The following is a 14945-nucleotide window of genomic DNA, read 5'->3' as shown; positions in this document are numbered from 1 at the left end:
AGGTAATTTTGACGTGAACAATGTGTAAGACGGAATGACAAAAATTATTTTAATGTAGGATGTATCATCTATGCAGGACAAAGTGTACAAGATTTTACTGTCTCTAAATTGTTCACATTAAAAAGGGAACACAGAAAACTAGCTAAAAAAAAAAAAAAAAAAAGCTCCCCAGTTCCTCTTTAGGTTCTCCGGACATCTCATGGATCTGAACTGTCTGTTGCGTTTCCAGACAGAGACCGTCTCTCTGCCTCTTTATTCACAACACTAACACAGGGGTGCCCACGGAGATAAAAGCGCCATGGTTTCTTGGCCCATTCCCCATGGGACTCGATGCCGATGCGCGGAGCTGAAACTATATCCTGGGGTTTCGGGGGACTTGTGTCCGGATCGGCCTCCAGCCACACCTCCGGGTCAGAGGCCAAGTCTCTACGGTCAAAACAGCGGGGTATATTTAGAGCCTGGCACAGCTTTGACGGCCCGTTGCAGAGCTCTTTGTCCTTCAGTTGACGGGCTCCCTCTTTGCGTCTCGCCGCTCGATGCTCCCTCATCGCAGACTGGCCCTGCAGGGGCTCCAGAGAGCGCAGCAGCACGGCAGCGCCCTCCCCTGAATAAACACAGCACACAATCTGCAGCAGTCAGCAAAGCCCTGCTTTGTTTCCTTCCTTTCTTCGCTAGTAATGAAAACCAAACACGGCCCACAGGGTTGACGTGAACACAATGAAGCTAAACCCTTTTTCACGTTGTCGTAAAATGTAACTAATATTAATTTGTATAGGCGTACTGCACTGGAAGGCGTTGTTGGTGTGTATATAATGTACCTTCGCTGGACACATTCATGCAGAGGTAGATCCCATAGATTGGATACACATAGATTGTGCCCGGCTTCATGAACATGGCCGTGTTCCTCTCAGTGCGTTTTCCCCCAGCTGAGTGTGAGGCTTTGTCCTCCCCGCCAAGATAGGCTTCAGTTTCCACTATTCTCCCTCGTAGCTCAGAGCCATCTGCACACCGGCGGACCAGCACCTGCAGGGAAAAGTTGAAATTGACTCCGTTTGTATCAGAAATTAATCAGCTCAGTGTTTTTTTTATTCCATGCTTCTTTTTAGTTACCTTTAACAAATGCATATTTAAAGAAAGTGGCTGCATTTGCTATTAGAATAGTTATTCTGACTGGTAATATGAAATCTATTGAAATTAACTTTGATTGGTTTTAAAGTAGAAGAGGTTTTTAAAAATTAACTGTTCCCATGAGCAGAAAGCATATGTAAATGGGTCATAGATAATAATAATAATAATAATAATAATAATAATAATAATAATTAATAATTAATAATACATTTAATTTATACTGCACTTTCCATCAAAAGATCTCAAAGTACTACAGGTACAAGCATAACATTTTTTTAAAAAGCTATTTTGGAAGAGAGAAAAACATCCAAAGGGGACCAAAAGCTTTGCTAAAAAGAAATGTTTTAAGGCCTTTTTTAAAACACTCAGTGGATTGAGGTGCCCTCAAGGTGTCAGGGAGGGCATTCCACAGATGTGGGGCAGCAGCACAAAAGATAGACCTGATTATTTATATATATATATATATATATATATATATATATATATATATAGATAGATAGATAGATAGATAGATAGATAGATAGATAGATAGATAGATAGATAGATAGATAGATAGATAGATAGATAGATAGATAGATATAGATAGATAGATAGATAGATAGATAGATAGATATATGCTATTTGCAGGTGTAAGAGATGTGCTGTGTTTTGAGGCTGTGTAAAAGTAAGCTGAAATAATGGTTTTAAGATATTTCTGGACAACTTTGCACAGCGTGCTTAGCGTGGTTCCTTTCCAAGTGATTAATTTCCTTTATGCACACAGGCTGCAGGTGGTATTTCTTTTAACACAGCCCCTTGGCTCTATCTGAATACGTGTTTTGGGTAAGGACTGTTTAGCCAAGGTGCGTCTGCGGTCGCCATGATAAGTGCTGTCCGAATAGTGCAGTAAGGAAGGAGCTAGGAAAAGAAGCCTGTATGCTCTCTCCCGCGGCTAGTTTTGTCTAGGAACCCCCGCGATGTCCATTACCGACCCTAAGAAGCCTTAAAGGAGCTATATATAATACCCTGCGGCTTGAATCAGTACATCAGCTTGCCAATGACAATAATATCTAATATGCTGTTTTTAAACAGTGTGAAACCCTGCTGAATTTTTACTTCCCCATGATTGGTATATTATGTTGTACTCTGTTCTATTTCTGGTCCGCTTCTCTTACTGGCTTCCATGGTTGCAGGCTTCTGCTGCTCTTTTGCCAAGATGAAATACAGAATGCTGCGCTCTGTTTTGGGAACCCTGGGAAATCTCATAAGATTGGCTGAGGAACCAAGAAGTCAACAAGGGCCGCACTCTGAACCGAAGTAGTTCTGGAGTCTGGAATCCAGACAGTACCTCTAGGTTTGAAAGGAGAAAAACGTCACTAAGACGTTGATGGAGAGGACCGGTTGTTTATAGGTAATGTTACTTCCATTCCCAGATGAATGATTTAGGTTGATTTTACGGTAAATATCTTACTTATAGCTTCTTTAAGCTATCCCACAATCCTTTGCGCGACACAACATATCCCGGAAATCAACAAAAATGTCCAGAGAGCAGAGAGCGCAAACTTTGTAGTTCATTTTCAGAAGGCTGTACGCCTGGGTTCGACACGCATCCTCCATGTCCGTTTCCCTCGCATGTGAGTTAAAGGCTCTCCGAATTCGGCACAGCAGTCCGAAGCTCCTTTCCGCCCCACGATAGAGTTCTTACTGTTGATCCCAAGGAAGATCAAGGGCCAGAAGCTAAGAGCAGGAGCTAGAAGCTATTATTAAGGGTATTCGGACGTTTTCTGTTATGTGTTCACCGTAAATCATCCGGGTTGCTGCACTTACATGCTTTCAAGTTCCGCCTTTGGCCCTCCTCAAAGTTAGGTTATCAGTTAACATGGAGATAATTGAGTTTGGACGTTTGGTAGTCAATTAAGAATTGTCCATATTTGTCCTCTTTGTCTCTATCTAACTTTTAATATAATGGCATATCCTGCTCTCCCCCCTTCTATTGAGCAAATCTGCCCCAACTCTGCAAGGCAGCCAAACCCACATCACAGTTTAGCTGTCAGGACAGTCAAGACTGCTCTGTGTCAGTGAGGAAGGTAGCTGTATCGACTGGGAAAGATTTGTATTTATTTATGTATATTAGTAGGTAATGAAATGTGGAGTTTCTTCCCATTTAGAGATACAAAGCAAACGCTGTGCAGTTTGTTGAGCTACTCCAGTAAAGGTTGAGGTAGTAGCGCCCCTTTAAAGAGAGGAGTCAATGTAAAGTTAAAGCCATATTTCACGGGTACCTTGCCGAGAAAGGCTTTGGCCAAACAGATGCAAGGCTGATTGAAAAACTCCTGCTCCAGTCTGCGTTGATCAGGCTCGCTGTTGTTGAAATAATGGCTTTGAACAGAGTCACACGGACCTGGCTGACTCTTCAGCTTGACAGGAGAAGCTCCACAAATCGGTTCAGTCTGATCTTTACGCAACGTCAATCCAGCCTCTTTATCTGTAGCCGCAGCCGCTACCAAATCTCGGACCTTTCTTTTCCTTCCTGCCATAATCCTTGCTCATATTACAACCAAATTCGAGTTTAAATATCTCTGCGACACGCTCCGGGTATATTTTTTTTTATACACTCAGTATCTTTGCGTATTTCAAAACGTTCAATTTAACGTTGCTTGCTGCGCTTGCTCTGACATGCAGGAGCAGGAAGTAAACGCGTTTCTTAAAGGGGCCGCTCCACATTTGAAGGGAATTGTGGCTCCTTACTGGGATCCGAATCATTTGGCTCGGATCGCGTACAGGAGCCGACTCTATTGGGCCCCAAACATCTTCTGTAACTTAAGGGTTTTAAAATTAGCCGATGTTTCTTGTATCTAATTTGTGGCTGTGTACACATGCGCAGAAAAGAGTGTCCAATGCTGTCAAAACAGTGCATTTATGAAGGGTGCTAAAATTTTCTAAGAACTTCTTTCTAACAACAAGGTTAATTGTTGTTGTTGTAATTTTAATTTAGCACAGCTGATAGTGGCAAAGAGTCACCAACATTTCCCCTAGAGAACAACATCAGCTTATTTAGCCTGTGCTCGTGCTGTGCTGTCTCATATGCTTGCACATGTTTCTGTATACACCCATATTCATTCTGACACTCCTAACCTTTCTCTCTGACCAATCATATTCAAAATACAGTAGCATTAAAGCCATTGTCTTTAGATTGCATAAGAAGTGTCTGTGCTAAAAAACAAAAAAAAAGCAACTACATTTTAATAGACCACAGTATTGACTCCATGATTTCATTGACTTCACAGATTGTGATTCAGTCAGAATTTCTTTCTTTTTGCTTCTCTTGTTTGTTTTGACTTTTTTATATAATTATAATAGGAATATAAGTGAATGAGTGCAGTTTTATTGTAGATTTGACTTTTATTTAAATACACTTTGAGCCAAAAATAAAAGAAATTCAAATCTGGGAAAGAACGTATGGTTCTTTATGAAACACTGTCTCACTGAAACTGTTACGACTTTGTTCTTGTTGGAATAGTTAAATGTGGCTCAGAATTTGAAAACACTGAACAATAAACAAGAAGTGAGTCCATTTTAAATCCCAGCTGAACTTAAAAGTATGTAATTATTTTGAATGAAGGACTTGCACAAGATCATGTAGAATATCAGTAATTGTTTTCATTTTGAGAAAAAAAAAGATCTGACAAATAGGGGGACAAAAGCTATAAACTGCAAGTTTATTATGAACTAATCACATATGCATAAATAAACACACACAAAGAAAAATAAAACAAGCGTGTCTTTTCAATCTTCAGTTAATTTATGACAACACATGACACACATGTACAAAAAACATTATGAACATTATTCCGGTTGCAATCAAATTTTTAACCTGATGGTGTGAGCCTAGTTTGTCTTCTTCTTCTTTCAGCTTTTTCCTTTCCAGGATTGCCACATCGAGTCATTTGTCTCCTATCCCTGACTTCTGCAAAGCCTAGTGAGCCTTGTTTGTGTTACTGATTGCAAAAGCAACCCGTTTAGAGAAGAACTGACTCTTATCATTTGTGTAATAACTCCAGCACAACAAGTCAGTTCATTTGCAAATATATCATCCTCTGGATCACTTCTGATGCAGTCTAGCGCCTAATTATGAATTTCCAGTTCCCGAGAAAAGAAAGGCTAAAGTTTTTGTATTTCGACAATCACCTTTCTGCAATTTCTTGCTTCTGAGGACTCTGTTTGTTTTGTTTTGTTTTCCCCAGTCTCATTTGACTAATGACAGGATAAAAATAGAGAGAGCGTGTTCTCTGCTGCCCGTGCCTAGGAAGTGGATGGCGCCTGTTTGGCCCCAAGCAGTGTGGATCCATGTGGCTCTCAGGAACACTAATTATGTGTGACATGGCTGTGCCACAGAGTACGGTTTCATGAGGAAAGTACAAGTTGCAAAATGGTGGTAGCTCAGGGCAGCTTACATTTAAATCAGCTAGAAATAGAGAAATATTCCTAACAGCCACTTTTAGATATTTCATGAACAACAGACACAACTGACATTTAATTGGGGTTAAATAGGGTAAGAAATCCAAATACCTGATTAATTATTAACACACCCATAACTCTTTAATTAAGCATGATTCTACTGCACAATATTAGAGAAGCATTTAACAGCAGCGAAATGGTTAATAGAACCGCCAACTCCAATCTCTACCACCTGTGTAGACTGCCAATCTAAATTTCAGACATTTTCTTTGCTAATATTATTCTTTCATTTTGGACTGTACAGCAGAAGCTTTACACCGCAGTGACATTCTTCCAGCCTCCCTGTGGTTCTGGTGTTCCTCTCCCTGCTGTGCTAAATGTTGACAGGGCTCTGCTGCAGATTCTTCTGCACAGAGATAGCTCAAATTCCTGAGTCTCTTCCTGATCTCTGGAGCCCAGTAATCAGACAGAGGAAGTCCTGCATCAAGAATAGTTGCACAAAAAGTGTCAAATTCAGCTCTCATGTATTTTATTATATATCTTAAAGCTCCAAATATTTATTTGTGTATTACTTTTATAAGTGCATACTAGCCATAAGAGTGTCCTGTAAATTTCTGATGCAATATTTTATCTAAAGAAATTAGCCAAAGCTTCATTTGTGCATTCAATATTCCATGTATAATGCAGATGGGATTGTAAACATAATGTAGTGGTGATTTTATGGTGTAATATTGGGTTTACCCTCCACAGTATCATATTTTCCTTTTGAGTCATTATTTTCATAAATAAAAAGATATAAACAGACTGCAATATCACGTCTTGCAATACACTCCTCTTTAGTTGGTCATAACTATTTTCCAAAGTAGAGATAGAGAAAATAAAAATGGGGCGAATAAATAATATTAGATATTGGCAGGCTTTGAATAAAACTCACATTTTCTGTTCTGATCTGTAGTTACAAGAGTGAAATCTCAGAGATATTTGAGCTGCAAAGAATATTCTATTTATGTTTTATTAAACAGTAGTATTCATTAAAAATTAATCCGATTTGAAAGCACTTAATTAAATGCATCTCGTTTTTAATGAAATGTTACACAAAGAAATGCTGAGCATGTCATGTGCCAGTCTTTTCACACAGATTGTTGACTTTGTTCAGGCTGGTAGACCAGTGTAGGCCATTGTCTGTGAAGACTGAGTTTCTATCGTCTGTCAGCAACTCATTGTTTCTGCCGCTAATAATCTTCGCAGGAGTGTTTTGGCAGTCCTCTAGGCATTCTGGTTTGCTTTTATCTCCTGCAGGCCCCTCATTGGCTGTGACGGCAAGCAGAAACTCCAGAAACTCATCTGCTTGTGCAGATGGACGAGCAGAATGCCGCCCGACTAAAAATATCTTACCAAAACATGAGTCAGAGACAAGAAGAATCACAAACATGGTCGCATCTAGACAGTTTTATACATATATATATATATATATATATATATATATATATATATATATATATATATATATATATATATATATATGTGTGTGTGTGTGTGTGTGTGTGTGTGTGTGTGTTTGTGTATTCTGCAATATTGAGTTTAAGGAAATGCATTTCCTTGGGTGCAACTAAGATTATGACTAAGAATTGGATATAAACTGCATATATTTACACCCATTCATATACCCATTCCGTCATAAATGTCAGCCACATTTTCTTAATAAATCATTAATGCTTTTTCTGCATGCAATTATCTGAAATTATTGTGCCAAAATGTCCCTTAAATGTCACATTAAACCTTTTAATATGATTGAATATATATTTTGTTTTTAAAATTTTTGTTTTTTGTTGTTCACGGAGTGTTCAGATCTACATTTTGTGGTTTTAAACTTGGAAACACCCTTTTCCAGCTTTCAGCCAAAAAATAAACAATTCTTTGTGTGACCTTTTAATGTATTCTTCTCTTAGAATACAAAATAAAGAACTGGGCTAACAAAAGAAAAATAGCCAGTTACTGTCTAAACACCTATTATGATGTCTGGATATGTTAAAAAATAAATAAAAAATAAACTAACTGTGGTGGTGCTTTGTTACTGAGAGCGTCTTAGAGCTCTCAGTAACAATTATATGTATGTGATGGGATCAATAATTGATGATAATTAATGATTCAAGACCCCCTTCCTTTGTTTACTGCAGCCGTATGGTGCGTGCTGCACAACTGGCTGAAGTCTCACAGGGAGATGGAAATACGACTTCATTTGTGATCCACTTCCCACACCTACTCAACAAAGACATGCCTATAAGGAAACAGGCGTGTCTTTGTCCACATCTGGAACGTTGTGCACACAACTTTTAACTCCACCACATAATTTGGTCCATATGTGGCCTGTTAATCTTGAGTGCATACATAAGTTACATATAATTAGAGATGTATACATTTAGCCTGAGTCATCAAAGCCTGGGATTTTCTTCAGTTAGAGAAACATCTCGACAGACTCGTTTATTTTTAAAACTTACGCAGTGCACTAAACAAAATGTTACACGGCATATTTGCAGGAGTCAAGGACATTTTAACGCAGCTTTAGTATATCATGAGAGACAAAAGCTTTGATCGGGTTTGTTTTATTTATTCAACCTGCTCCATTCTACTTACCTATCAACCTTCTCTGATAACAGCATCCTTGTCTCGGGTCACACCTGTGGTTTTCATAACTAAAATCCGCTGAGTCAGGCGGAGGTGCCTCTGATCTCATCAATAAAACAAGTGAGTCTAAATCTACACAACATGACCCCAGAACCATTGATGTCTTTCTACGCTCTTCTTCTGTTGCTGACGTCATCGTTTTGCTGTCAACTTTCCAAACGATAAGATGCATTGTAAATGCTTTGGATGTTTGATCTGTGCGGACAACTTAAAAGTTGTGGTTCTTTTTGCTGTTACATACAAATCAAAAAGGTTCATAAAAACACATTGTTAACACAGTTTGGCCTTAGACCATGTCACCCTTGTGTGAGCTGAAAAAGACCTTCTGTTCCCAATCCAGAAAGACTCGCCCTTTTTTTTCCCTGTCTCTAAAGCAAAGGAAGCAGTTTATGTACCATCTGACATGGTACTCTTGGTTAAACATTATCCTTGCGCTAAGCCCTTTTATCTGTGTCTGACTGATGGGCCTTCAGGGGGACTTGGCCCTTCATAGCTTCCGTAATGCTGCCTTTGACCCAGGGTTAACCCGCTGCAGTCTCATGGGAAACGCCGGCATTAATTACTCACTTCATGGTTTATCAATCACGGACTCCCTGTCGGCCACTAAATATTCCTTACACAGGTGGGCACATGTGACACAGTTCAAAAGAAACAATTCCACTGGTGAGAATAATATCATTTGCATTCACTTAGCACATAGCTGGATTAGCTTGATTTGGAACTGCTGTTATGTTTGTTGGTAATTATATAATATTAGATCTAAGCAGTGTTAAGTCAGCCTTCATGCAGTTAGCAGTAAAAAAAAAAAAAAAAAAAAAGCTTCTGGCAACAGATTCTTCATCTGGGAAGAGAGCTGTGGAAAAGAAAAGTTACAAAATCTTAACCACACTGAGTCAATTCCTGTAAAAGGAGCGTGCTCTGCCAGAAAAAAAATGTTGATCTCCTCAGTAATAGAGTTATATCATCGATTTAGTAGAATTTTAGAGTAAATAAATGTTGTCTATCAGTATTCCGGTGCAGGGTTAAGGGAATCTAGCCTGCTCTTTTAAACTCTTTAATAATACTTATCTCACTATATGTATTAATGTATTGATGTGCTCTTAAGGTTTATTCTATTTACAGCATAAACAGTGTACATTCACATATTAAAGGCAGAGGCTGACATATAAGAAAAATAATAACACGAGCCTAATATTTAAATGACTTCCAATTATATTTTGCAAAGAAAATATGGATCAATACCAAATATCTGTGGTTGAGCTGCTGAGGTGAAAAAAGTATAGCTAAATCCCGATTCTCATCTTCTTACCCCTTCCACCCCTGCCCTACTTTTTGCTTGGTACTTAATTTAGGTAGTTAAATTATCCCACATAAAAATGAGACCCTCCTTCACGAATCTAAGACACAACCAGTTATTGCTGAAAGCTACGATGTCAAAATGTGATGTCAGCATGTGCCACATAAACAGTTGAATAATCATGTAGCTCACGTTAAGTTTCATCATCGATAAAACAGAACAAAAATATAATCTCTAATGTACCAACATTATGAAAAAAGTACTATTAATGTTTTGTTTCCGTATGTTACGTTGTATGTATTTGGATTTTTTTGAAACATATTGCAGAAATACCTATAACCATAAATACTTTGCGGTATGGTTTTGCTCCAAAATAGCACATATTGTCTAAATTCTAATGTCCAAATATGTCAGTCATATAGCTTGATGACCATGTGATTGCAATTGAGTCAAAATATGTCTTACGAGGTTAACAATATTTCCTACATTTCTTACAAGGTTTAAATGTGTTCTTTGTATTTACGTTTTTGTGAGAATATATTTGAAACACATATAGATTATTTTTCTTTGACACACATTATCGTGGCTGCTGTGATGTAATATATATATATATATATAAACTCCTACTGCTTTTTTCCTAAAAAAAAATAATCTTTAAGAATCATCTTTAAAGGAGCATAAATCCATTTCTCTTTGCCCTCTCTCTACTCCCCAGAACAACATTTGCAACCCTCACATCATACAAACTTTGGGTAAGGGAGTTAAAAGTCTTCTAAGAGGTGAATGTCAGCTAATCTGGAAAAGCAATTAAATAAAAGGAAGGAACATATTGAAGTGTCCCTCTGTGCCTCCGTAACAGATTTGAGGTCATGTTGAGTTTTCATCAAAGCATGAAAGAGACAACAATTTGTGAAAAGAGCAACATAAAAAAAATGTGTGTTTCTCTATACAAAGTTGAGTCTTAGATTACAGATTTATAATATTTATTATATTATTCCTTGAGTTAATTTTAGTACTTCTTCCCCAGCAGAAACGCATCTGCCTTGTGATGTGATAATACCACCAAATGTCTTGTAAAATCTTACATTTAGAGCCCCTTGACAACACCTCAAACCTCTCTGCTTCTTAGCATCGACCTCGCTCCTGGAGGATATTCCCAGGTGAGTCTGAGCTTTCGCTGGTGGAATGCATTCTAATGGGCTCTTTATTAAATGGGGCAGCAGGGTGTGTTACTATTGCTGCTGCAGAGGAACCTTATTCTCTCAAATTAAATCCTCGCTTTTAAAGAGACTTAATTTCAGGACACATTAGGCTTTTTGCTCCTACAACAGAGCACTGAAATCAAACAGCACTTAACTCTAGTTGAAACTGTAGCAAACATTGCATCAGCAGATCCCAGCTGAAGTCTCATGTGACATTAGGGTAACATGCAGGAAGTGGGTGCTCAGTTGTTGTTTTTCTTGATTCTGTGTAATTCTAGCGTGCAGTTTTTGCTAAAATGCATGAAATGAACAAAATCCATGGGCATGTGATGTTATGCTCGTCATCGTTGAGTCATGTGGCAAGATTGCATGGTTTGTCCATTAAGATGCCTGAAGCCATAAAAATGATTTTAGTGATAAAAGTGTCAGTCTTTTAAGTTGTTTTCGTTAGTAACAAGCAATAATTCATATTAGACCCAGACACATAAAAAAATATTTATACTTTTGAGAGGCATTAGAGAGTATAATGATTTATGCCATTAAGCTATTTTACATATACTGGAAAATATGCCAGTATATGTATAATTATTGAAAAACTGAAGATTGCTAAATTCCAACTCTATTCTAGTACCATAAATTAACATGTAGAAAAAAAAGACAATAAAGAGTGGTGGAAATGATGTACTACTCTAAATGTAATTTCATCTACATTTCAAGTTTTAAAGACATAAAGAACAAATGATTAAATAAAAATAGTTTGTTGCAGTCACATAAATTTGTGGAAAACTTTTAAAGTTACATGTGGGAATGAATAATACATGTGCTTAAGAACGTTATCTGAACTATCCTTCAACCCAAAAAAAGAAAACCTATCGCATTTGGTGCTACCTTTTACCGCAAATTCCATTCAGTGAAATTAAATGAAATTTTCATGTAATGTTTGGTCCAACAAGTAATTAATGAGCAGATTTGTCCACTGAGATTAGAAAAGTTAAATAATTTGCTGTCACATATGGAAGTTGTCAGGAATACTGGGTAGTATGTATCCAAACATCCACCCCCATCTTCAGAGGATACTAGAGACTAGTGGATAGACTTTATATCAGGGGTGACCAAGGTGCAGTCCCCAGGATGCATTTTATGCAGCCCCCAACTGCAATTCAATAGTAATACAAATTTGGTCTATAGCACAGATGGTTGATTCAGATGAAGACAGATGGAGATTTTTAATAAGGGCAAAATTATTATCAATTATCTTATAATAACTCCAAAACAGGGACTTTTACTCAAAACCTGTCTTTGGGGCACCCAAATCTGCTTTTAATTGATGGATTAAACTCAACTTAAAACAAGTGCTTTCAGTGAAAGACTAACCTAAAAGCAGCTCTTATTGCTGAGATTAGACTTTTTTTCAGTCATCCCCAAAATAATTGGAGCACTTTCGTTTAATAAGACAAACTATGTTTTCTGATACCACTATCAATATTGGACCCGATACCAATATCAAGTACTCATACTTGTACTTTTAAAAGCAACTTAATACCCTGAAACGATACCACTGTTGTTCTTGGGGAGACAGTGGTGCAAGGATTTAGGGAATTCGTCCTGTTGCCCCTCTCCAACCGCCTCAGTCGTTGTTTCCTTTGGCAAAACACTTCACCCGCACTGCCTGCTGTTGGTGGTCAGAGGGCCCGGTGGCACCGATGTATGGCAACCTCACTTATGTAAGTCTGACAGATGTGGCTACAATGTAGCTCGTCACCGTCAGTGTGTGAATGTGTGCGTGAATGGGTGAATTACTGAATGCAGTATGACATGCTTGGGGGTCCTCAGGACTTGATATACCATTATTCACTGCAGGCCATTTACCATTTGATTTTCCTCTTGGACTGGGCTTCGCTGTAAAGGTTAGACAGACCACACTCCATACCTGGTGGTGGTGCTAATAAACCAAGATGTTATTTGCTGACCCACCAAAAAAATTTAAAAAGGTGAAGAAGAAGCGAGAAGATATTTTAAGGCAAACACAGAGGGTACTAAAAAAGCAGGTTGTCTGCTGTGCTCAACTAAGCTGCCAAGATGAGGGGCAAAAAATTTGTCTTTTAGTGCGAGTAACTTGATAAAGTATTTCAAGACCAAACTGACACCGAATTCAAAGAGTTTGCTGCTACTAGCAGCAGCACGGCGCAACCAATGCTACGTTCACACTGCAGGAAGATGCGACCCAAATGCGAGCTTCCACAGTTTGAATGGTCATGTCACATTTTATTCATCTTTGGCGTCACTGTCCTTGCTCCAATTACACATCCACACAGTAAAAGAAGTTAGCGCCCCATAAAAGACCGTCAATATTAGCTGCGCTGCTTTTTTCTTACCTTACTTCATCTTGCTATGATGTGGTCTTAATATTGCCTGCTCCCAATGCGTAACAGCTTCCTGATAATACCAAGGATCATACCAGTATCCATGTTTATTTTTATTTTTCAACGTTTTTATTTATTTTTTAATTTTTCTCAAGAAACACTTCTAGAAAACATTTATATTCACCATTAGTTCCGTAATCAGTGTGCTGTTGTGTGACGTCGCCTTCTATTATCTGTGCATGCGGGTCGCTTTGCGGTCGTGAAACGTCCAGACAGAAGTCTGATGACAGTCGCAGTTAATGGTAGTATGAACGGCCACCTCAAAAAAAAAAAAAATCTGATTTCAGCAACAACAACAAAAATCGGAATTGAGCATCAAGACTTGCAGTGTGAACATAGCCCAAGACTGAAGCAAGTACTCCAGAAACGTGAAAAAATGGCATCAGAACCATTCACATGCAATAAGGTTAATTGAAGATCTTATCGAATTCATCGCCCTTGGTGATCAGCAGTTTTCAGTGGTCGATGATATTGTTAAGTTATTGTGGGATGTATCAATTTATTAACTACTTGGAATCAGCAAGAACCTAAACTGAAGTCCTCGTATACTTGTACTCTGTCTGGAAAAAAAAAACTGATATCGGGACACTCCTAAAAACATTCAAAATCAATTTTAAGTTTTGGATTTGCAATTATTTTCATTTATTTGGTAATTAAAATATTGCATTCTTAGTTTATTGATGAGCTGGTAAAAAAAATCACAATATATATTTTTTGTGGTTATAGTATTTTTTTTTAGATAAATTACATGTTTTTAGCCCACAAGTACTTATGACCAAAATAATTATGGCCCATATGCCAAAAATTTGGAAAGCCCTGCTTTATATGAAGTCACTGTTTCAGTATGAAGCAAAACACTGTTTGGGTTTAGCAGGCCTACGAGGAGTGGGACATATTCAGTGACGGAGTAATAAGTATGAAACAATGGATGTAATAAATGTTAACCAATTTTCTGCTATATTTTCAAGCCTTTGATATGTCTGCAGAAACTTGTATCTTTTTTTTTAGCATTTTGATGTTTTCATTAGGATTATATGGGATACAAAAGCTGTGGCAAATCTAAAATAAAAATCTAAAAAAAAAAGTGACAACCACATTTTATTTTTGTTCACATAAAAAAAACACAGTGCAGCAACAGCAGTAGGTAACATGGCACCTCACATCATCGCTGACTGCGGAAACATCACACACTGGACCTCAATCAATTTACATTCTGTGGCCCTTCACTGCTCTTCCAGACTCTAAGATCTTGATTTTCCAAACAACATGCAAAATGTGCACCCAGGAATACGGCACTTTTCCTCCTTATAGCAGATGACAGATAAGACAATGTCTCTATTTCAGGAGTGGTTTAACCAAAAGTAATGCAACAGTTGACGCACTGACTCAATGCTGCAGTCCATACCTTGTGAACCCCCAAACCCATTATGTCTTGAATGAACATGGCTTCATGATTCTCTCAATCCTGTGATTAACCCAGTTGCCTGTGCAGCTTTTCTATAAGTTCAGTCTATTTCACCATTTACCATTTAGTACATCACTGCATCACTTTTTCCCTCCACCAAACTTTCACTTAATATCCTTGAATACAGCACTGTTTCAGAAAGCTTCCTTAAAGATGACCTGTTTTTTTTTTTTGTTTTTTGTTTTTTGGGGGGGGGGGGGGGGGTGATGGCTGTTGGCTACAGTGTTCCTCCTGATTTTGCAGGGAATAGCAGCATTTTCGTCACCTTTCCATTCTTCTATAGTAATATTTTCAATTTTCATATAATT

The 14945-nt window shown here is 38.0% G+C and overlaps 1 protein-coding gene across 1 annotated transcript; it reads right to left on the bottom strand.

Moving 5' to 3' along the window:
- Window positions 1-35: 35 nt before the first annotated feature.
- Window positions 36-3819, bottom strand: mpg (N-methylpurine DNA glycosylase). Its single transcript, XM_012878541.3, has 3 exons — window positions 3390-3819; window positions 819-1023; window positions 36-604 (listed from the first exon to the last, which is right to left on the bottom strand). Exons 1-3 carry the CDS (start codon window positions 3642-3644, stop codon window positions 198-200), a joined length of 867 nt encoding a protein of 288 aa, XP_012733995.2. The 5' UTR covers window positions 3645-3819; the 3' UTR covers window positions 36-197.
- Window positions 3820-14945: the final 11126 nt, after the last annotated feature.

This window comes from Fundulus heteroclitus, chromosome 16 (genome assembly GCF_011125445.2).
Source record: "Fundulus heteroclitus isolate FHET01 chromosome 16, MU-UCD_Fhet_4.1, whole genome shotgun sequence".
NCBI lineage: Eukaryota > Metazoa > Chordata > Actinopteri > Cyprinodontiformes > Fundulidae > Fundulus > Fundulus heteroclitus.
The sequence above is the reverse complement of the archived record's forward strand: the minus strand, read 5'-3'. Positions and strand labels throughout refer to the sequence as shown.

Bases quoted from the DNA above. Each gene is read 5' to 3' on its own strand.
- mpg (XM_012878541.3), bottom strand. From the start codon at position 3,644: ATGGCAGGAAGGAAAAGAAAGGTCCGAGATTTGGTAGCGGCTGCGGCT. The intron at 1,024-3,389 runs GTACCCGTGAAA...TTTTCCCTGCAG, and splicing joins CCAAAGCCTTTCTCGGCAAG to GTGCTGGTCCGCCGGTGTGC. The intron at 605-818 runs GTACATTATATA...GTGTTTATTCAG, and splicing joins CATGAATGTGTCCAGCGAAG to GGGAGGGCGCTGCCGTGCTG.